Source organism: Chelonoidis abingdonii, chromosome 1, assembly GCF_003597395.2.
Source record: "Chelonoidis abingdonii isolate Lonesome George chromosome 1, CheloAbing_2.0, whole genome shotgun sequence".
NCBI lineage: Eukaryota > Metazoa > Chordata > Testudines > Testudinidae > Chelonoidis > Chelonoidis abingdonii.
The window spans coordinates 262,106,479-262,130,100 of NC_133769.1; the positions used below are offsets into that span (position 1 = coordinate 262,106,479).

At 43.5% G+C, this 23,622-nt stretch overlaps 1 protein-coding gene across 1 annotated transcript in view; it reads left to right on the forward strand.

Moving 5' to 3' along the window:
• Window positions 1-23,417, forward strand: part of CARS2 (cysteinyl-tRNA synthetase 2, mitochondrial) — a 55,164-nt gene extending 31,747 nt beyond the window's left edge. Inside the window, exons 11-15 of the mRNA XM_032764965.2 lie at window positions 7,711-7,849; window positions 10,044-10,167; window positions 14,688-14,786; window positions 16,545-16,805; window positions 20,145-23,417. Coding sequence (XP_032620856.1) covers window positions 7,711-7,849; window positions 10,044-10,167; window positions 14,688-14,786; window positions 16,545-16,805; window positions 20,145-20,219 — 698 coding nt within the window. The 3' untranslated portion in view covers window positions 20,220-23,417. The remainder of the gene's footprint in view (window positions 1-7,710; window positions 7,850-10,043; window positions 10,168-14,687; window positions 14,787-16,544; window positions 16,806-20,144) is intronic.
• Window positions 23,418-23,622: the final 205 nt, after the last annotated feature.

A 23,622-nucleotide genomic window follows, 5' to 3' on the forward strand; every position in this document is an offset into this window, starting at 1 on the left:
ACAAAGTGCATGAGAGCTCAATCTCATCTCACCATGCACTCTTAAGGTAAAATAAGCACTTCTTGGAGCTCCCCTCTCCTGCATGCTGTGCGCCATACTCGGGGTGCTGGGATTGGCTAGACCCCTCCAGAGTGGAGAAGAGCTCCTGACTCACCCCGCCACCGGATGATCCTGCCACATGCACCACTTCGTTCTCCAGTTCCCCCAAAGTATCCTGGGGCTCTTGGCAGTGGAGGTAGGATCGTCACCAAGGATGGCATCCAGCTCCCTTATAGAAGCAGCAGGTCTTCGGCACCCCACCAGAGCAATGGTTTGACTCGCTTGCCTTCTGGTACACCTGCCTACTGCGTGTCCCTTTTGTGCCCCTTCTCCTGCATGGTGCTAACAATCAGTCGTAGGTATCGAAATTCCTGCAGCTGGTGCAAAGCTGCGACTGCACAACCTCTTCTCCCCATATACTCAACAGCTCCGATGTGCTCCACCTGGGAGCATGCCTGCTGCATAGAGCCATCATGGTCAGCTGGGAAGATGCTGCATGAACTGTGTACGCTGAGCAAACAGGAAGAGGAATTTCAAAAATTCCCAGGCCTTTAAATACAGGAGGGGCACATACCTGTGTACCTCCAGGGCAGCAGAGTTCAAACTGCTGACCAGAGTGGTCATGATGGGCATTGTGAGACACTTCCTGGAGGCCAATTAGGGTGACATAACCTAGTGAGATGTCTACACTGACACTGCTTCGCTTTAACTGCATAGCAAAAAGCTCCGTGCTGCTCGTCAAGGTGGTTTTATTATATCGGTGGGAGAAGTATTTCAGTGTGTACATCTCCACTGTTTTGTTGACAAAAGCTGACTTCTGTCAACAAAACTTTGTAGTGTAGACAAGGCCTAAGATAAAAAGCCAGAGTCTGTCTCCCTCTCTTGAGTTAGCTGTTGCAAACCAATTTGTGTGTGTGCATCTATCTGTCCGTCCCCACTGTTTAAAGCTTTTTTTTATTACTTGCTTCTGTATGCTCCCTTTTGCAACTCTTGCCTATATAAATTACTTAATGCAGAGAAATTCTGCCTGAATTTGTTCTTTGTACCTCCTTGCTTTCCTTTGCTTGTTCCTCAAATAGCTCTGTTAGCCTGCTTTTGGCCCAATGACACTATGATAGCTGTCTTTAAGAGGAGGCATATTGTAGTGGTTAAAATACAGACTTGGGAGTCGGGAGTTGTCAGGGCTGATTACCCACTCTGGCACTTCGAGTGCAGAAGGTGGGGACCCGCAAGGATTTTAAAAATTAATAATGGCCACTCCATGCAAGTTACAGTTTCTCTCTGAGCTTGGATGGGTAGATGCTGCCACCACCCAAGTGCAAAAAAAAAACCCTTTGAAACCAGAAAGGCACACTTGGAAATTCCTTTCTGTGGGGTGCCCTCAAGCCATTTCAACCCCCATTCTGGGGAAGAGATGAGAAAGAAAAACAAAGGAAATCAGCTGTTGCCACCAGCTAATTAAACAACGTATGCACAAACTTCTTAGGGGACGCACACACTCTCTCCTGTTCTTAAAAAAGGTAATTGTTATTAAAAACAAAAAGAAATCTGGAACTTAGGCTTTTGCTAGAATTAAAAAATCCATTTATGTTAATTAAACATCAAGAATAACTTTTAGGTCCAGCTTAAAGGTTACAAGCAAAAGAAAAGCATTTGGGGTTACACAGAGGAGTCCACGAACCAATAAGAAATAAACAGAAATAAACAAATAAACCTAATGGCATCTTCCTAGACATTCCCTAATTTACTTACATATCTGGGGTTTCGGATAAGCAATCTCTAGGTATGATCTGATGGTTTTTCATACCTGGCTTTCAGCTTCTCACAGCATAACTGCTCCCTGTTCCCCTCTTTCCCAGAGAACCCACAACACACAAAGAGAAGTTTTTTCCCAATTTTAAGAAGTTCTAGCCCTCCCATTGGCTCTTTTGGTCAGGTGCCCACTCCCTTCCTTTTACCTGTGGGCTTGTTAATCCTTTACAGGTAAAGCAAGTAGAGAACAGCTACTAAGAGGAATTCTGTAGCTAATGGACTGGCTGAGTGTCCAAAAAAGGTAGCTACCTCTCCCCACTTTATTTATCACAGGAGTCTAATGGTCTAGGCTCGATAACGATCTCCTGGAGCTCTGAGGTATGGACAGTGGTTAACAGCTCTGCTCCTCTGGCACAATGGAACTGTCCACCAGGATGATAAAGGTTGTTTGTGCAGGAGACACAACTTTCTCAGGTACTTAATCCAAGGTGATTATAGACATGAATGTATGAACATAAGAACACAAGAGTTGCCATACTGGATCAGACCAATGGTCCATCTAGCCTAGAATCTTGTCTCCCAACAGTGGCCAGTACCAGAGCTTCAGGGATAGCGTACAGAACAGTGTGATTTTTGGAGTGATCCACTCCTGTCTTCCACTCTAGAGCTAAACACATTTGAACTGGACTATGCATCTGCACTTGACTGTAACTGTAGTGTAGTAGATAGGCATAAATCAGTGGAAAAGAATTGCTTTAATCAAAGTGGATTTCACTATATTAAACATTTATCATGTGTGCTTATGTTACAGTTCCTGTGACCAGAGTAATTAATCGGATAATCTTGAAGGATAAAAGTTAATATCCAATTTCTGTAACTTTTTTAACACCCCCCCCCCTAAAAAAAAAAGTCAATGTCTGATTTGAAAGACACAGTAAAGTTTTATTTTTGAAACCAATGTTAATGCGACATTAAGACAAATTTTAATTTTCCACAAGCTGAGAATCTCTCAAATATAGAGCCAGATTTTGACCTCTATTATAGTGGGAGTAAATCCAAAGAGAGTCTGTTTAAGCTGTTCAACTTGTTTTTGGATTTATATTGGTGTCAGTGAAATCAGGTCTAGCCTATGGCTTCCACCACAGTTTTAACTCTGTCTTGCACATACTGTTTACCTTTCTAAATGGTGTGTGTGTTTGCTCAGTGTTGTGTAGTCATACAAAGCAGACTGTTGTAACACATGTGCTTGTGGGGCCAGAGGGAGGTTGCCAAGGAAACTGTAGGTCAAGCTAAGCACTGATATAAGGAGCAGTACACTATAATAAACTATACTTCAGGTGTAAGTTAGTCAGAAAACATGTATATGTGGCAAGCAGTGTTACTTATGTTTAAGGCCCTACCAAATTCACGGTTTGTTATGGTCAATTTCATGGCCATAGGATTTGAAAATTGGTTAATTTCACATTTTCAGGTGTTTAAATCTGAAATCTCATGGTGGTGTTACCATGGGGGTCCTGACCCAAAATGGGATGGGGGGGGGGTGTCACAACGTTGTTATACGGGGGTTGCAAGATTGTCACCCTAACTTCTGTGATGCCTTCGGAGCCTAGCGCTGAAGGCAGCAATCAGAGAGCTTCCTGCAGCCGCAGGAGGTTCCCAGAGGTTGAGATGTGTCTGATCTTCCTCCTCTCTTCCCCCAGAGCAGCTGTGCAGGGGATGGACAAGTCGTGTCCCTCCCCCAGCCCAGCCGGAGCTAAAATCTCCCTTTGCTGGGGCACTCCTAGGAATAAGGAGAGATTGGACCCACATCCACAAGCCGCCTTCATCTGCAGGAACCTCTGGTGCTGCTGTCCAGTCCCAGAGTGTCCTGCAGCCGGGGGAGGCAATGTAGGGGTGGGTCTAATCTCTCCCCCACATACACCCCCAAAGCGGCTGTGCAGGGGGTGGACAAGTCTTGTCTTTCCCCAGCCCAGCCAAAGCTAGGAGGCCCCTTTGCTGGGGCATTCCTAGGAACAAGGGGACATCGGATTTCACTGAGAAGGGCTTATTTCACAGTCCGTGGTGCGTTTTGCACAGCCGTGAAATTGGTAGGGCCCTACTCAAGTTCAGTGGGTATGTGAAGGCTGTGTACCTTACTCTGACTTCATTCTCTAGAGGAGTAAGTTTTTAAATTCAGCCCTGATATTGATGGGCACAACTTCCAGTGGCCATAACTCAGTGTGAGTAGCGCTCACTTACATTAGATTAAATTAAAATTATTAAATTAAATTAAAAACTTACATGAGAGCTGCATTTGGCTACAATATTGCAATGTAAGTTAAAATATGTAGAACTCTGTGTAATTTAGGAAGATGATCCTCAGCTGATGTCAGGATACGTCTACACTGCACGATTATTTCGAAGTAGTTTAAACCGATATTACAAAACCGATGTTATAAAATCGGTTTTGCGCGTCCACAATGCGATCACAAAATCGATTGCTTGCGTCCATGGTCCAAGGCTACCATCGATTTAAGGAGCGGTGCACTGTGGGTAGCTGTTCCTCAGCTATCCCCATAGTTTCCACTTCCGTGTTGAGAGCATAGTGCCTGATGGGCAGAAAACATTGCCCCGGTGTGCTGGTAAGCCTCACCCCCCTTTGTGAAGGCAGCAGACAACCTTTGCGCCTTTTTCGCGAGTGCATTGAGCAAATCCATAGCACATCAATCATGGACCCTGAGATCACAAACGTATCCTGACCGTTGTCAACACCTCGCGTACTCTCGTGCTGACTATACTGAACAATGAACGCAAAGCAGGAGGAGAGGAGGAGGCAGCTATTGCTGCGGCGAGGACAGCGATGACGAGATGGAGGCAGAATTCTCCATAACCGCTGGCCCCAGCGTTTGGAGCTACTGCTATTAACGGGCATCTTCTACCCATGAACCCCGAATTTGGCACGGGAAACAAGCACAGACTGGTGGGACCGCGTTGTTTTGACGTGTGGGACGATTCGCAGTGGCTGCGAAACTTTCGCATGCGTAAGAGCACTTTCTTAAACTTTGTGACATGCTTTCCCTGCCCTGAAACGCTGTAATACAAACATGAGCAGCCCTGACAGTGGAGAAGCGAGTGGCAATAGCCCTCTGAAGCTTGCAACGCCAGACAGCTACGGTCAGTCGAAATCAATTTGGAGTGGGCAATCTACTGTGGGGCTGCAGTGATGCAACCATCATTAAGCTGCTGCTACGAAAGTGGACTCTGGGAAACGGCAGTGATAGTGGATGGCTTTGCTGCAATGGTTTCCGAACTGTGGTGGCCATAGATGAGCCCATATCCCTATCTTGCCCAGAAACCAGGGCACCCAGTACGTGAACCGCAAGGGGTACATTTCAATGGTGCTGCAAGCACTGGTGGACCACAAGGGACTTTCACCCACATCACGTGGGATGCCAGGAAGGTTCATGACGCTCGCGTCTTCAGGAGCACTAGTCTGTTAAACGGCTACAGCAAGGGAATTACTTCCCAGACCAGAAAATAACCGTTGGAAGTTCAATGCCTATAGTTATCCTGGGGGACCCAGCCTACCCTTGATGCCATGGCTCATGAAGCCATACACGCAGCCTGGACAGTGGTCAGGAGACTGTTCAACTACAGGCTGAGCAAGTGCCGGATGTGGTAGAATGTGCATTGGCCGTTTAAAGGGTCGCTGTGATCATTACTTACTCGCTCAGACCTCAGCCAAACCAATGTCCCGCTCTTGCTGCTTGCTGTGTGCTCCACAACTTTGTGAGACTAAGGGGAGACATTAGCTGTGGGAGGCTGAGGCAAATCACCTGGCTGTGAGTACGAGCAGCCAAGACCAGGACGATTAGAAGAGCACACTTGAGCGCTGCGCATCAGAGAAGCCTTAAAACGAGTTTCAGCACGGCCAGGGTACGGTGTGACTCTGTTGCTTCCCTTGATGACCTCCGCACTTGATGACTTATTCAGTGTAAGCAACCCACCCCCCCTTTTCATTACAGGTTGGCGAAGGAAATAAAATTCTGTATCGTTTAAAACCTTTATTTTCATTAAAAGTAATTATGCATCTGTTAAAAATCATGAGTTTTCCTTACTAGATTCCCTGTAAGCAACCACCCCCCTTTCGATGTATTCTTATTACAAGGAACTATAAAAAAGGCAGAGAATTAGGAAGTGTCCTGCTGCTGTGCTTTGGAAGGGAAGGAAAGGCTATTAAGCACATGTAGCCGTAATTACAGCCTTCCTTGAACTCTGCAGGGTGTGAGGAGTAGCGGTGCAGAACCTTCCCCGCCTTCTTACACGTCTGGGTGAGGAGATGGGACGTGGGCTGCAGAGAGTATACAGGGGCTGCAGCGGCACTCTGCTACTGTGCTGTCTTCCTGAAGATGCACCATGCGTTGGAGGATTCAGTTGAGAACGCAGCAGATCCAGCGTGCATCTCTCAACGCGGTCTTCCTGCTCGCCCTCTCACGTTCACTGGCATCTTTCCTGTACTTGCTACCAATCCTTCCATCATTCTGTTATCCTCTCATTGCGTGTTACTTCATAATTTCTGTCAGATTGCTGTCCAGAGCGGTCAGTGCTGCACTCTGGGATGCCGCCCGGAGGCCAATAACGTCGATTTCCGTCCACACGAACCCTAATCCGAGTTATCGCTATCGAATTTAGCGCTACTCCTCTCGTTTGGGAGGAGTTCCGAAATCGATTTAAGGAGGCGGTTAACTCGATATTAATGACGATGTTGTGTGAACGGTTACAGCGTTAAATCGGTATATCGGCCATTAAACCGATTTAAAGTCGCAGTGTAGACCTGGCCTCAGTGGTGGATGCAGATCGACTGGTGCTGTCCATGGTTTGTCTGCAGGTGTAGCCCAAGACAGACTGTTCTCAGCACTATTTCAGAAACTATGGTTCAAACCTGAGCAGATTTTTTTTTTCTATCCGAAGCAAATATTTATTAGTAAGCCCTGATTTTAATTGCAGAGCTTTCACATAGGCTAAAACTAGAATCCTTCTTAGTGCGATACCAAGCTCCATGAAATACATTGGTATGATGGACTGACGATGTTGTTATGGTTAATTAAACATATAATATGGATGCCTCTGGAAAAACAGGTGAATATTTTGCATTGCACATCAGGAGATTTGATAATTTATTATTGATTTTTGAGTGAGTTATACACTTAATTTTTTAGTGGTAATTACAAATATGGCTGGTTTAACTATTTTGGGGTCCCTGCTAGATCAGTGCTTCTCAAAGTTGGGCCACCACTTGTTCAGGGAAAGCCCCTGGCGGTCCGGGCCGGTTTGTTTACCTGCTGCGTCCATGGGTTCGGCCAATCGCGGCTCCCACTGGCCGCGGTTCATCGTCCCAGGCCAATGGGGATGGTGGGAAGCCGCAGCCAGCACATCCCTCGGCCCGTATCGCTTCCCAGAGCCCCGTTGGCCTGGAGCGGTGAACCATGGCCAGTGGGAGCCATGATTGGCTGAACCTGTGGATGCGTCAGGTAAACAAACTGGCCTGGACCGCCAGAGGCTTTCCCTGAACAAGCGATGGCCTGACTTTGAGAAGCACTGTGCTAGATAGAAAGATACAGCACATGAAGGACAACTGTAAAATATCAGATTCTGCTTCAGATAGTTTTTTCTCAATAATCTTTGGGCCATTGTATTTGCTTTCTATAAATATATGCTGTGCCATTTTTAATTACTGGATTGTTTTAGAACCATAAAATCTAATATGCCTAAAGATTAATGTTTTTAGTTTAATTCATAGGTAACTTAACAAAACTTTTGCTGTGACAGATAAATAGTGAAGAACTCGTATTGTAATATTTTCTCATGGCCCTGTTTCCTCTGTATGTTGCACAGTATCTTCTGTATCATAACATCTAAATGAATTTTTTATTTTCTTAGCAATAGAATTTGGTGATGACAGCATGAATGACTCAAAGAACCTGCTTCAGGCCATCACTAATTTTATTAGTGATGCAAATGCTTATATGAAAGGACAGCTGGTGTGTGACCCCATTAAGGAAGATGTACTATGGGAGATGTGAGTGCAAATATATATATTGTATCACTTGAAGATTCTGATTATATGAATGGTAATTTGTGAACTCCTGATTGATTATGAGGGATTGAACTCTGTGCCACATTGCATGTCATTAAAAAGCTGTACAAAAATCCATCTGGTCAAGATAAAGGGGGAGAATGAAAAGCAATATCCTCTTCCTTTTCACTTTCCAATTGCTTTTTTCCCCTTTCTTCCTTTAGCTGATGCACTTTTGCGTAGTCTGCTACGCTCTGATGCATGGTGTGTATGTAGTGTAGCCTTACCTAGGTTCCTTTGCTCCTCTTGACTGACATAACCTCTCAATTGAGTTCTGACATGGAGGAGAGGAGAGAGTGGGATGTGGAGAGGACCAGAAACCAGAAAAAAGGTGGTATAGGGAAGAATGCGATCACAGCTGGGTGGGGCAGACCCTGAAGACACAGAGTGATTTTGCTGTGAATGAGACAGAAGGTGATAGGGAGCTGAGGCTGGCAAGATTGTGGTCCCGAAGAGCAAGTTGACAGGTCATAGTTGAGAGAAGGTGAATGAGCTTGGTATGCTGCTGAGAGAGCATCTCTGGCCAAACAGGAGCTGGTGGCAGCCAGCTGAGGAAAGTTAAGGCAGTCCGGTATTGTAGTGTTTGGGACAGGAGGAAAGGAAGCCAAAAGGGGATGTCAGTGAAGGATTTATAGGATAAATGAATTTAGGTGCCAGCAATGTAAAAGTGGCTGAAATTAAACAGGTGAGTGATGTTAATGATGGGGCAGTGGTAGATACACAAGAGAGAAGGGACCCTACTGGTGACCTCAAGAGCAACAGTCTGTCATAGAGATTGGCAACCTTTGGCACGCAGCCCATCACGGAAAGCTGCTGGTGGGCCGGGATGGTTTGTTTACCTGCAGCATCCACAGGTTCAGCCGATCACAGCTCCTACTGGCTTCGGTTCATCAATACAGGCCAATGGGGGCTGTGAGAAGCAGCGGTCAGCACATCCCTTGGCCTGCGCTGCTTCCCGCAGCTCCCATTGGCCTGGATTGATGAACTGTGGTCAGTGGGAGCTGCGATCGGCTAAACAAACCGTCCCGGCCCGCCAGTGGCTTTCCCTGATGGGCTGCATGCCAAAGGTTGCCGATCCCTGATCTATCATCTCATGAGCAATTGCCACCAGACACAGAATGACTACAAAGGGAGGAGCAAAACAGAGTTAGAAGGGAGCCAGAGATGCCAGCATAATGTTTGAGGCTCTCAAGAAGGCTATAGTGTAATCATTCATGTCAGATGACGTACTGAGGTCAGTGGGAATAAACAGAGGGTCGATAAGCAGTGTAGGAGAGGAGGCCATTGACAGCTACACACTGTTTACAAGTTGCCATTTATCCCCTTTTACTAATAAATGCACTGGTAGCACTGATTCTTCCACTGGGGGAGAGAGGACAAGAGCACCTCCCATATTGACACCCCGAAGCTTCTCTGTAACAAAGGGCCTTCAGGCCTTTCCCTCTGAGCCAGGTATTGCACAGATGCAGTGTTGGAGTCCCACTAGCGCCGCAAATGAGAAAAGAGAGCTTGCTCCTCAACCTGTGTCCTCTGATGTGGCATCAGTGCTGCACCAAGGCTCCTCGCTGACTCCAAGTCAGCTCTTTTGCTACGCTTTGGGGTTCCCCATGCAACTTGGCTCCTGCAGGCAGACCCACAGTTAGTGTGAAAGATGGACTGCTAAAAAAACCAACCAAGCAAACAAACTTGTTAGTTTTTTAAATTATAAAATGAGTTTCCCAAATGATAACAGCTGAATGGCCAAACTTTGTTCATGTAGCCATTGACAACTGTGAATTATGATGTCATATTTCCTGAGTGGATGTAACGGTTCAGCTTTGGATCGACATAGCTTTCCCCTTTTGCACTGAAAAATGTCTTCTCTTCTCAGTGCTATAGCATTGCCCATTATGGTACAGCTAGGAACAGAGTAGGGTGACTGTATAGCAAATGTGAAAAATTGGGACGGGGGTGGGGGGGTAATAGGAGCCTATATAAGAAAAAGAGCCAAAAATTGGGGTTGAACCTATAAAATGGGGATATCTGGTCACGCTAGAACAAAATAACAGTGTCAATGAGATGACTCCCTCGGGCTGATAGTAGACGAATTCAGTACTCTGCTGGCAACGTGTCCATCCTTACCTTTTCTTTTTTTCAGGCTAGCCAACACAAAAGCAAATGTAAAGGCTGCATTTGCAGATGACTTTGACACCTCCAGGGCTGTTGCTGCAATTATGGACCTCATTCACCATGGCAACAGACAGCTTAAGGCTGTTACTAAGGTAACCCATTAGGATAGAGAGATCAGAAAATGACAGCTGTCTGCAGTCCTACTGTTTAATTCAGACAGATTAGTTTATTGTTCACACAGCAGACCAGCAGAAACAAAGCTCTACAGATTGTTGACCTTAAAGACACACATTTGTCCAGACTGCATCTCTGGAATTCTGTGCTATTGTTTTATGTTTCACTGTGTCGAAAGCACGTTTCTCTCCTGCTGCCTTGTATTCATACTGAAGACTTCTGAAAGACACCTGAGGGTGTTGTCATATGCCATAGGCTTTAATGCTTGTTGCACATACCTGCTTTCTACCCGCATAATACCGATAAAGACTGGACTGGGGATTGATTTATTTTGTAAAAAAAGTCATTGTTATGACCAGGACTTCCAAGTGCATGGAGTGGCAATGGCGGTTAACACAGCACCTGTTTTATTCACCCTTCACCAGTTGCCTCTGCTATCGGCAAATCATAAATGCAGTCTCAAACTGCCCGTCTAAGGCTCCAGCTATACTTCAGATCATACGTTGGCAATTTGAGGCCCCAGTTAAAACCTGATGCTGAAGCAGAGGAGGCTTTGGGTGGCTGATTGCAAGAGTTCAAGGATGGAAATAAAGCAAAAGCACAGCCCTAGGGACGCCTGGGTTCTGATCCTAATTTTGGCACTGATACTGTCTTTGGCCTTGGGTCAGATACTTAACTTCTCTGCTTCATTGTCTCTGGCCTGGTCTACACTACGCATTTAAACTGATTTTAGCAGTGTTAAACTGATATAACGCTGTACCCGTCCACACTACAAGGCCCTTTATATTGATATAAAGGGCTCTTTCAATCGGTTTCTGTACTCCTCCCCGACGAGAGGAGTAGCGCTAAAATTGGTATTACCATATCGGATTAGGGTTAGTGTGGCCGCAAATCGACAGTATGGCCTCAGGGCGGTATCCCACAGTGCACCACTGTGACTGCTCTGGATAGCAATCTGAACTCGGATGCTGTGGCCAGATAAACAGGAAGAGCCCTGCGAAATTTAGATTTTCGTTTCCTGTTTGCTCAGCATGGAGCTCTGATCAGCACGGGTGGCAATGCAGTCCCAAATCCAAAAAGAGCTTCAGCATGGACCATACAGGAGATACTGGATCTGATCGCTTTATGGGGAGACAAATCTGTTGTATCAGAGTTCGTTAGAGAAGACGAAATGCCAAAAACGTTTGAAAAGAATTCCAGGTTACACATTCTGGTGCGCAAGCGTATGAGACCGCAAGACTCCAAATGGAACGGATCATGGAGGGAGGGGTTCTCAAGACTCCAGCTTATCCCACAGTCACAGAGTCTCTGAAAGTATTGCCATTTTGCTGACTCCCAATGCTGTAGGGGTCAACACACATTGTCTGCGTGTTCGGAATAGCTCGTAATTTACTCCCTCCCGCATGTGAAAGAAAAGGGAAAGAAATCGTTTTCTTGACTCTTTCCAGTGTCACTCTGTCGTACTGAATGCTTGCTGGTATCGCTATGCTGCGCAGTAGCACATATTGCTCTTTTCCCTCCCTGGTTGGCCAGATGGTCAAGTAGGACTGGTAACCTCTCTTGTTATCTAGTCTGTTAGTTTGCTCTGGTGGTTAGGTTGAGTCGGCCGGGTGACGCTGCGTAAATAGGATGCTCCGTACTTCAGTAGATGTACAGAAGGCTCTGTGTAACTGTCTCTATCTACTGGGATCGGAGGCTCCGTGCAGTCCCCTCCTTTCCTGTTAAGAGAAAATTCTGTTCTGCCTGACTTTCATAGCCCGCGCCTCTGCTAGGCTCTCTCCCCGACAGTACGCTAATGTCCTGACAACTGGAATGTTATAAGGCACTGGGGCTGACCATCCCTATTTTATCTCACTAAAGCAAGGTACGTTGTGCATTCTTATAACTTCATGACACAATGGGGAGACACTGCAGCGAAGCCAAGACAAGAGATGGGGAAGAGGGAGCAACGAGTGGGTTTGTTGCAGGGATCCTGTGAATGGATGAGTCATCATTTCTGGGGATTCTGACACAGAGCACTGTGCTCTTGATAAAACACTGGTTCTCGCTAGTACACTTGCCCCAGTATTCTAGCGGGCTGATCCTATTTTTAGCAACATAAAGGAGGGATTGACTGGGGAGTATTCCAGGTTTTCTGCTTTTGCACCCCCGGCCGATCTCGCCAGGGCACCCATGTAGACAGACAGTAAGAGGGCAGATAACGTCATCTCATTCAATTTACCCGGCGCAAACAGTAGAACGACTGGTAATCGTCTGCTATCATGCAAGATGAATGCTGTTGTTTAGGCGCTAGACTATCGGCTCTGTCCGGGCTCAGTAAACGTACGGTGACTGTAAAAAAAAAAGGCTGAACGGGCTCCATGGTTGCCGTGCTATGGCATCTGCCAGGGCAATCCAGGGAAAAAGGAGGCGAAATGATTGTCTGCCATTGTTTTCCCAGAGGAAGGAATGACTGACGACATTTACCCAGAATGACCCGCGACAATGATTTTTGCCCCATCAGCCACTGGGCTCTCGACCCAGAATTCTAAGGGGCAGGGGAGACTGCGGGAACTATGGGATAGCTATGGAATAGCTACCCACAGTGCAACGCTCCGGAAATCGATGCTAGCCTCGGACCATGGACGCACGCCACCGAATTAATGTGCTTATTGTGGCCGTGTGCACTCGACTTTATACAATCTGTTTTATAAAACCGGTTTATGTAAATTCGGAATAATCCCGTAGTGTAGACGTACCCTCTGACTGCTTAATTATCAGTCTCATAGTGTTAGCAATTTGTTTTTACTGGGGCTGAGAGGGGCAAGCTTGAATATAGTAATAAGTCATTTTCAGATTTTTTTTTTTTTTTTTTTAAACCCTATCTCCTTGTAGTCTTGTAGCAGCACCAGTCTCTGAGATCTGGACTTATTCACAGTCTTTCCCTTTCTTTATAGAATTCTTCTCCGAGCCACTGAGCAAATCCCTGAGTCAGTCCAGTTTGTAGTTTAAGTCCTGGATAACCCAGCTGTTTGAATTCAAACAAAACAAGCCCTCCTCACCCTTCGGATCATTTTGATTGATAATTAAAGGGAATTCAGAAACAATCTTTCTGGTAATGTCATGTCCAGAATTGGATGCACTATTCCAGGGGCAGTTACACTTGGGTGTTCTGTGCATCTCTTTGAACATTACTATTTTCCATGGTTTGTCTCCTACGGAGTATTTGAGAGTTGGGTGTTTTGCTCTAAAGGTACGTCTGCAGTTGTTACGGCAGTGTGCAGAGTAGCACATACCCTACACGTTCTCCTAGCCCGGATATAAACAGCAGCATGGATGGTGAGGCACCGGTTTAGGCAAGTAGAGTGTCCTTACATGCCAGAACCTTAGGGGATGTATCCTACACAGCTCCCTGTATGCCCAAGCAGTGCCTCCAGCGTCACCACTGCTCTTTTTAGCAATGTAGTATCTTGGTGCTGGAGCCTTTCCCCACCGTCTGCCCACCGCAATAAGTGTGGACACCACCTGCCTTTCAGTGCAGCGTGTAGCTACATATGTAGTCTGTAGTCCTTGTACTCTACACACACAGCTAATCTAGATGTGCTTGTATTTCCCTAAACTGAACTCATGTCATTGTTTGCTTTTTTCCCATGTTCCTAACTTGTATTTTTTTGATCCATTTGTATTTTTTTTCCTGGCTGCTGGTTCTAGCTCCTTCCAGTTTAGTGTCCTTTACAAATTGCAAGCTATTTATGGCTTATTCCAGTCATTAATGAAGATGTTAAATAAAAGCTCACCAAATACCTCATTTTGATGCATCTGACGACATACCGGTCTCCAACTCAATATTTTGCCATTGCCCTTTGCTAGCCAGCCTTAGTCCCCATAAATCTTTTCTCCTGTTCTTGCCATGTTAATTTTGAATGTTGAGTTCATACTGGGTAAATATAAAAGGAGAAAATGTTCCTGCATCCAGGTTTACAAATGCTGCTCCTCAGGTGACCACCACTGTCTTGCAGCCAAATACTGCCAGGGAGTCTGAAAATGGCCTTCACGGTCCCTAACTCAGCAGGACAGAAGGTGACGTTTGAAGCAGTTGATGTAATTAATTAACCTGAAGAACTTCAGCTGTTAATTTAGTTTTCATTTTTCTTCATGCTCATAGGCCTTGTCTACATGGGAAGGGGTGTGTGGGTTTTTTTTTTAATAACCTAAAGCGGGAATTTAAAATGCAATAGTTATGAGTCCCTGGCGTGGACAGTATAGGAGTATTCCAGTATAGGAGTGTTTATGATTTAACTTAAAAGCCTTCCCAAATGACATAAGTGAAACTGAAAAAAATCCCACTCTTCTACCAGAATATTTCTTCGCATGGATGGATTATACTAGCATAACTGGTTTAAAAAAAAAAAAGGGTTTCCAAGGTAGTCAAAACCATAGACTTCAACCATATATTGGCAGCTTGAGGCCTGCAGTAAACTGTATTGGTCACCAGCTTTGTTGTTGTGACATGTAACAGGAAGGCGGATCTCCTAGAAGCCCTGTTGTGTATGGGACCATGCTTTCCTATATAGAGGACTTCTTTAACACTGTTGGAATATCTCTTGGAGACAGACAGGTATGAAACCACTCTAAAGATCTATCATGGGTGGTGGTGTTTGTATTGTAACAATAATATAGTAGCAGCAGCAGCAGTACATCTTACAGAACATTTTACAAAAATAAAAGCACGATCTAGGTAAAACTGGTGGTTCTGATCGTTGTAACGGCTGCAGAAACACAGATGTAAATTGTGTGGGTTAGAAGAGAAGGAAAATGAAACACGGCTGAACAGTATAGAACAAAGTATGGGCTAAATTCTGCTCTTGACTATTCCTATGGCTCTTCTATTGCGGCATTGGTGCGCTGGAAATGAGTTTGGGGCGTGAAACAAGAATATGTTTGTGACTGACATCCTTAAGTACTGGCTAAGGTAGAAATGGGGAGGAAAGGAAACCAGTGAAACGCCAGAGCAAGAGTGCTATGTGGAGAGACGCTAAAAACCAAAGGCAATAATCCAATACTATATAGTTAAAAAATAAACAGGACAGGAACTGAGAGAGCTGTTCCAGGCTTGTTTTCTGTGAGTCCAAAATTTGCAGATGCTATAAAATTCTTAACAGGGAGCAAATTTCCTTTTGTGAGGTAGAAGATCTATATCATAATTTTTGATGGATTCAAACACTCATTTATTTATAGTATATACACACACACAAGCCTTTTAAAATCGGTAACTTTTCAGCCATAATGTGAGGTGGTTCCTTTGTATTACTATGTTAGTTAGAGCAGCTTCTGATGTATTTGGCTTCTGAACAGCTGTGTATGTTAGGAGCTGGCTATTAGTCCACACATTTGTTTTATGCATTTGTTGTGGTTTTTGGTGACATACTGTATTTGGGGGAATCATGTAATTTTCATGTAGGACATATTTATCTGCATTCTGTGCCCTTTCTACCTAGCTCGGTATGTGCTTTTTTGACCTTTGGCACACTGTATGGGTTCTCTTGGGCTTTCAGGTGGTGCTGAAGATGTTGGGGTGGGTAGGATTAGAACAGTGAGAACTCTGTGCCTGGTTTTTCTGGAAGAGAGTTTGTTGTAATTGAATTGAAATGATGCCTTGATAAAGGGGTGACTTTTTGGATCTACTGCAAATATGCCAGAGCCACTGCCTTTGGAAGTGGATTAAGCTAATTTGGAATAAGAGCATCCACAGATGGAGTTAATCAGGAATAGCTATTCTGGAATGACTTCCCTGTTTAGACAAGCCTGGAGTAGTTGTCTCAGTTTGCCACTTGCCTAGCCATTGTTGGATGGTAAAGTTTCTGTAGACATCTGAAAGTCAAGTCTTGAGGGATTTGGAAATGGATAAGATGCTGGTGCAAAAGTGCCTCACAACTGGAATAAGTTAAACTAGCAAAGCACGGTTACACCACTATAACTGTGTCCAGTATAGCTAAAGCCGTACAACTTTGTGGGTAGCAAAAGTGTGATTGCAGCATGGACTAGCATTACCTGCTCCAGCTTTAATCTGGATCTCACAGTTCAAAATATCAGTGAAGACATAATGACATGAACATGTGATACGAGTATGTTCCCAGGGTCCATGGCAGCTTGTAGAGGCTACATCACTGCAGCAACGCTACTGGTTTTAGCTGTGTTAGCTTGATTAAAAGCTGGCGGAAGTTTGCCAACCTGTGCTGTAATCAGACTTCTGATTGCAATGTACACATACCTTGTGTGTAGACAGGCCCTTACTTCAGAATGTATTCTGTTGAATGAATACTGCTTAACTCATTTTCTGATGTAATATTTTAATGCTGCTGCTTTTGATTTATAGGTTGTTCCAGAAAACAAAAATTTAGCTACGCTTTCCAGTGTGATTGATGAGCTAGTGAGCTTCCGTGTCAAGGTGCGGAATTATGCTCTTGCTATGCCTGGAGCAACAGAAGCAGTGCAGGTGGAAGGTACCATTCTAACAAAGGAAACAAAACAGGAAGAGAAAGAGACAAGACAGCAGTTACTGCTGGAGCGAGAACCCCTTCTGCAGGCTTGTGACAACCTGCGGCGAGACCTTGCTGCATTTGGAATCAACGTAAAGGTTGAGAAAATATTGTCTTTGCAACTCCTTTCGTAATTCTTAGAATCATAGAACTGGAAGGGACCTCGAGAGATCATCTAGTCCAGTTCCCTGCACTCATGGCAGGACTAAGTATTATCTAGACCATCCCTGACAGGTGTTTGTCTAACCTGCTCTTAAAAATCCCCAGTGATGGAGATTCCACAACCTCCCTAGGCAATTTATTCCAGTGCTTAACCATTCTGATAGTTAGGAGTCCACCCTGAACTGTCCTTGCTGCAATTTAAGCCCATTGCTTCTTGTCCTATCCTCAGAGGCTAACCATAATAATTTTTCTCCCTCCTCCTTGTAACAACCTTTTATATACTTGAAAATTATCATGTCCCGTCAGTCTTTTCTTTTCCAGACTAAACAAACCCAGTTTTTTAAATCTTTCCTCATAGGTCATGTTTTCTGGACCTTAGTCATTTTTGCTGCTCTTCTCTGGACTTTCTCCAGTGTCAGACAGCATTTATTTTTGCCCTTTTCACACCCTTTGTCAGTATCTCTCAGTACTTGCTCTACACTGCCTGCATTTGGACAAGTAGTGGGTAGAAATGAAGTGGTTGTGTATGAACAATCCGTTAGCTTTACGTTCTCCCCCCACCTCTCTACTGCAGCTATGGCTACTTGTGTAATTACTAAGAGCGTATTATTTAGCTGTTAAAACATTCTCTGCCATATTCTGAAATCCCCATCTGCCCTTTTGGCTGGATTAAACAAGGGCCAGTGATGGTTATGATGTAGAACGGTAGCAATTTGGAGTAGGCTTGACAAGAAGCGGGGACACTATCTGCACTGATTTTTCATGCTCTTCGTTAACTTTGGTTTTGGATAGGAAGGTGGAGCTTTCCTCCTAGAAGTCATTGTGAAAAGCAGCCTCAGTCCTCTCACTTAAATAGTTCCATTCCTTCTGCACTGTCCTAAGTGCCTGTAGCCACCTTCTTTTCTAGCCCTTCTCTCTGCCTCTAGTCTGTCCTTAATGCCACTGTTGAATTATTTGTCTTTTCCCTTTCTCCAGCCATATTTCCCCTTAAAAAAACACCTTAATTGGCTCATTCTCATCTTCCACCATTTCAAGAGGTGCCTTCTTTCCTTCAAGAGATTACGTAATCTCCCTCAATCCAGTACCACTCCTCCCATTCCTCTTGCCTTGCTAGCCTTTCCAACGCTTCTGCCCTGTAATTGTAGCACAAGTATTCAGATCTGTGCTACAGTCAGACATCCCCTTGTTCTCAGCCCTTGCAAAACTGAGCCACTGAACTTTTGAGGCTCATCACTTAGAACTGGGACTAGCAGTGACACAAATGAATTTCTATTTAAGAAGCTACAGTCTAAAACAGGTGATAGATTTGGTCAGACACTTTATGCTGTTTTACTTGTTTCCAACATGGAAAACAAGGAGTAATGGTCTCAAGTTGCAGTGAGGGAGGTTCAGGCTGGATATTAGGAAAAACTTTTTCACGAGGAGGGTGGTGAAGCACTGGAATGGGTTACCTAGGGAGGTGGTGGAATCTCCATCCTTAGAGGCTTTTAAGGCCTGGCTTGACAAGCCCTGTCTGGGATGATTTAGTTGGGGATTGGTCCTGCTTTGAGCAGGGGGTTGGACTCGATGACCTCCTGAGGTCCCTTCCAACCCTGACATTCTATGATTCTTTTAGAGCTATATTTACAAAGTCTTAGCCACAAATTATTTGTTGTATGGCCTTGCCTGCACTACTTTGTGCCAAAAATATCCCATTGTTTCAGCAACAGCAGGAATGTTGCTGTAGAAAAGATGCTGGTGGCCACCTGAATCCTATTTACACCAGCACTTTTATTGGGACCCATGGTGGGAAATTACTGACAAAAAAGCCTCATGTAGAGACAGCCGTGGTTATAAAGTGAGACATCTTCCTGCTGTCTTTTTAAATTAAGAATGTAAGAACTATTTGGAATCTGTCAACTGTAACCACTTAAATTTTTTTTTTTTTTGGTAGTACCTGCACTAAAGAGGAGCCAGGAAAACTCCAAGTTCTAAGTCCTAGAATACTAATAAGTTAGTTTGTCTTTATTAATTTGAATTTAGCCTCAAATAAATCACTAGAGACCTTTTTTCCTGAAAGTTTATTTTCTTAAACTATATAAAAATATTCAAACTTCTTTAAAAATGTATCCTCAAAGTTTGATTTACATAATACCATTATGTTACAAAAGGATTTGTCCCTTTATTGGCTCAGATACTGAAGGTACAGATTTCGTCCAGTGTCTCACTCTTGTTGCTGATACAGATTAATTAACCTTACTCAGTTTTTTAAATAATGTAATTTTATCTGGTAACTCTTGCATGTACTTCACATTTCTCTGTAAAAAGCTTATTTCAGGTTTAATAGAACTGAATTCTTTTTGACTAACACAGTTCATGCTGACAAATAACCTATTGCTCTGTTTAATCTGCTCATGTATCAAACTCTATTTTTCTGTTCTATATGTATTTAATTCCTCATACTACTTTTAAATATCCCTCATTATTACCAGTCAAACTCAGTAGATCTGAAAATTCCATTACTGGCTTGTTAAGAACTTCACTTGTTGATTTCCCAAAACTGCAGTCGAATGGCTAGGAAATAATAGTAAGCAGAAGTGACTAGTTGGACTATCATACTAAAATAATATTTTATTTAAAATATTCAACCTTGCTTCATTCTTTTAAAGTTTAAAGAGCTCAAAATGTACTAGACAGTTTATTCTCATTTAGGGGCCATAAATGAGGCCTATTTTGTTTTATTTCTGCAAAAGTTATAAACATGAAAATGTATTCTGACGACTTTAGTTTAAGAGAAGGTACACACTATTGTTTTTTAAAACAATAGGCATTAGAGTATCTTCATCACCTAATCAGTATTCTTCTCCTATCACAGAATGTGGTCTCAGCAATGTTTCAGAACTGAAGTTGCAATATTTTTCTCATGCCAATGCCATATTAATTTAAACTAAATGGAGTGTCCACTCTCTCCGCCCTCTCCTCCCATAATGTAGCCATCATTTTGAAAAATTATTGTTCGGTCTTTGCCTCTTCACCCAAAGTAACTTGAAGATCTTTTCTGTGAAAAGGTAGGACCACCTTTTTCTTTTAACTTGATCAATAGCAATGCTATTGAAGCTTGGAAATACAGCTTGCTAATAATCAAGGACCTACTTGGGTTTTTTTGCCTTTTGAGTTTAACACAGAATGTTTCAGGTTCACTTAGGCTGCTTCTAGGGATATAAATAATTTAACCAGGTACAAAGTACTGCGTGTATTAAATTTACTGGGTTTGACCCACTTATTTATTCTTACAGGACAGGGGCTCTACTTCTACGTGGGAAGTGGTGGATCAACGAAGAGAAGAGCAAAGAACTGAAACTGGCAGCTGATATAGCACAGGAACATGAGTGGACTGATCACATCGCAATGAATGCTTTAAGAACAACTGTAAATTAATTACTTCCCAATCAAAGTTTCAAAAAGGAACCTTGCAGAAATGTCTATTAATAGAAGTGTTAACTTAAATATCTCTCTGCTTGCCATAACTTGCTTTTTCCCTTTGAGAAGTCATTGATCATTTTCTGCATCTATTGTGAAATAAGCTGGTAGTAACAATGGTGGTTTTGTTCAAGTAATGCAGCAATTAACACAACTGAACAGCTGTAAAAATGGGATCTATAATCCAAGTAATTAGCCTATGAGCCAGGTTCACATATTTAAAATAGGTACTCAGTACAAGAGTGCAGCTCTGACGTTCCCTTTGCTCCTGCTGATTGGTCATGCCCACTCCACTGGAGCCAGCCTAGGGGGTGACTGAGCTAGGCTAACTAAGGAGAGACAGAACCAGGGCAAAAAGGGTTGACTAATTTTTTTTAGACCTTTTAAGGGAAAACCCCAAAATTATACCAGGAGTATAAATATATAACATAAGAACACACTTTTCCCCCACTGCAGACAAGGACAAAAGGGTCTGTTCTTGCATAACTTGATATAGGAGCAGGGCCTCAGTCTCTTCCAATGAGATTCCCCATAATCGTAATACTTATAATAATAAACTATAGGCTACCAACACATGAACCTTTGTAAGCTTGTACATACTACAATTGTCTGTGCAGATACCAAACATGTTAACAAATGCACTTAGTGTCATTTAAGAGAAAATCAACTTTTCCTCTCCTTGGCTGTCAGTCCAGCTCCATGCTTGCTGTCCTGTCCTTTGCTTCTCTTCCAAAGGACATGCTCCTTATGGCTGCTGTTCCTGGGGCTGAACCTTTTTCACCTAGTGACCCTCACATGTCCATTAGGCACCTTTGAACTGTTTTTCTTCAACAGATGTTCAGTCATTCTCCTGTTCACCTACTTTAGGTCCTCTGTGGGTGGGTGCCTCATTTACTGTTTTCAGGACCTGTTTTCATCTAAGACAGCTGTTCAATTATTTCCTTTGTTTGCTGTCCCCTTGGTACTGTTAGTGTAGATTTTATTTCCCTCTATTTCTGTTCATCAGGAGTGTCTGCCCATGGAGCCATGTCTCTCTTTTTCTGCTGCACCTGGGCTGAAACCTTTTCTATTTTCCTTCTTTCCACTCCCCTACTTCTATTAGCCTGTTCTTTTAGCACCTGACCTTGTACCCAGGCTCCACTTCATCTGCTAGCTCAGCACCTAGACTCTTCTCCAACAGCCTTTTTTCCCCCCAACTTCCCCCTTACCCCAGGACAGCATCTGGTGGTGGTACAGCAGGTGCTAGTGCTACTCTCAGGGTTACTACTCCTATAGCTTTTGGTAAAATTATCAGAAGTGCTTTGGTGAAATTTAAGTTGCTTTTGAATTTTTTTCCCCCATTTATATAGTACTCAGGCTTCTACATTATTTAAAACTCCATAAAACAATGCTATTGAAGTATATAAATAAGCAAGCCGCTTAGGCCATCTGTAGTCTCCCATGGCATTCCAGGTCATGGCAGAGATGAACTACAGGTGCTTCCTTCAAAAGAAAAAAAATGACATGCATTTTCCTCAGCCCAACACTATAAAAAGTTGAATTGCAGCTGCCATTCTGAAAGCACTGATCTTCCAGAATAGTACATTATGTGTGACAGTGGAGAAGCCAGCATCCTAATGGGAGAAGGAACATAAGCAATTTAGAAACTTAAGGACCGGCTTCTTCCAAAAGAAGTGTTTTTTAAAATTCAGCTACAATATTCAAAAATGTTAAACTGCTTTATAGCCTAATCTGCTAGTGGAGACTTATGCAAAGTCTCAGAGAAGGCACTGCAGCACTTTGTACCGATATAGGGCCTATTAAGAACCCACTTTTTCCCCATTGCAGACAAGGAAAAAAGGGTCTGTACTTGCAAAACTTGAAGTAGGAGCAGGACCTCAGTCTCTTCCAATGAGATTCCCCATAACCACCTCCAGCTCTAGGCTCAGGAATATAAAGTTACAATTAACAGTAGACACCATGAAAACAAGCATTTAAAATACATAGACTGTTCCTCTGAGTTCTTCTTTAACCTGTAAAGAAACCAGCTCTCACTTCAAGAAGGGGTTTGGTAGAAGGGTGGGAAGGGCTTCCACTTACTAAAAGACATCTAGGAACTTTTCTATGGAGCTAGTCTCAATGTATTCAACTGCTGGAAACCCTCTCTTATCTCTGCTTAGCCTGTGGCTTCTTGTTGCAGCCAGCCTCACCACACCCATTTGCTGAACCAGCCGCAGGGGTATAGAGGGAAGTGTGGTGGGGGAGATAAATATTCTCTTGTCCTTAAGCTTTAACATTTCACAGGCACAGAACAAGCCTGACTCTTAAACTTCTGCTTTATTCCATATCTGATAACATAGGTTAGGTCCTATGAGGCCTGTAACCAGGTTAAGTAAAAGATGCTAATAACTTACCTATGGCTATTTCTGATTCAAGGTGCCTGTATTTCTAATTCACTTTTGTACAACATAAGTTACAGTTGCCTAACAATGGTAGTGGAGAAAGCTCAGGAACTATCAGCATTAGGAATCAATTCTTAAGGCGTATAGTACTTCTCTCGCCGAATCGTTAATCCTCACACCATCTCTGTAAGGTAAGTATATACTTTTGGGGATGAAGGAAAATGGATGTCAACAGACTTTCCAAAGACCTTGCAGCAAATCATTGGGCGAGTTGGAATTAGAATTTGGGTGCAATATAAGAACTTGAAAAAGAACAGAGACCAGCTGTTAAACGGCTGCTTACACTGAATTTTATAATTTCTAACCATCACAAATTATGGTTTACCTAGTTTACCTTTCCCAAAGAGGATACTTAAGTTCATATTCAACTAAAGAACTGAATGGTTTAGGTAACTGGTAGTGCAATGTAGAGTTTAACTTCTGGGGTTAAAGGTCTACATTCAAATTTTATTATCTGAAAGTTGGTATGAGCTCACTGGAGTTCTTCAGTGTTTAAATGAAGCACTTTGTGAAAGGATATGAGGGGGAACATAACTTTAGATCTACAATGATCTCTGAAAATATGAAGTAATCCAGTGTATTCAATAGGCTAAATATTTGCTTTTTAGCCATTTCTTTGACTAGAGAATAAACTGTCACTACCAAGCAGTTTTCCTGCCCCGTTTTTGGGTACTGGCACTCTTCAGAAGGCAGGGAAGTTTATTTCACGTGCTGCGCGCACACAGCTGGTTGGAAGTTTTTCAACAAAATGCTAAAGAGTCTCATGAAAGTGAGTCAAGTTTCACAGGTAGAGTTACAATGGAAACTTGGTTGGTTTCCTGGCAGACTGTCTGAGGCCACAGGATTTCCAGGG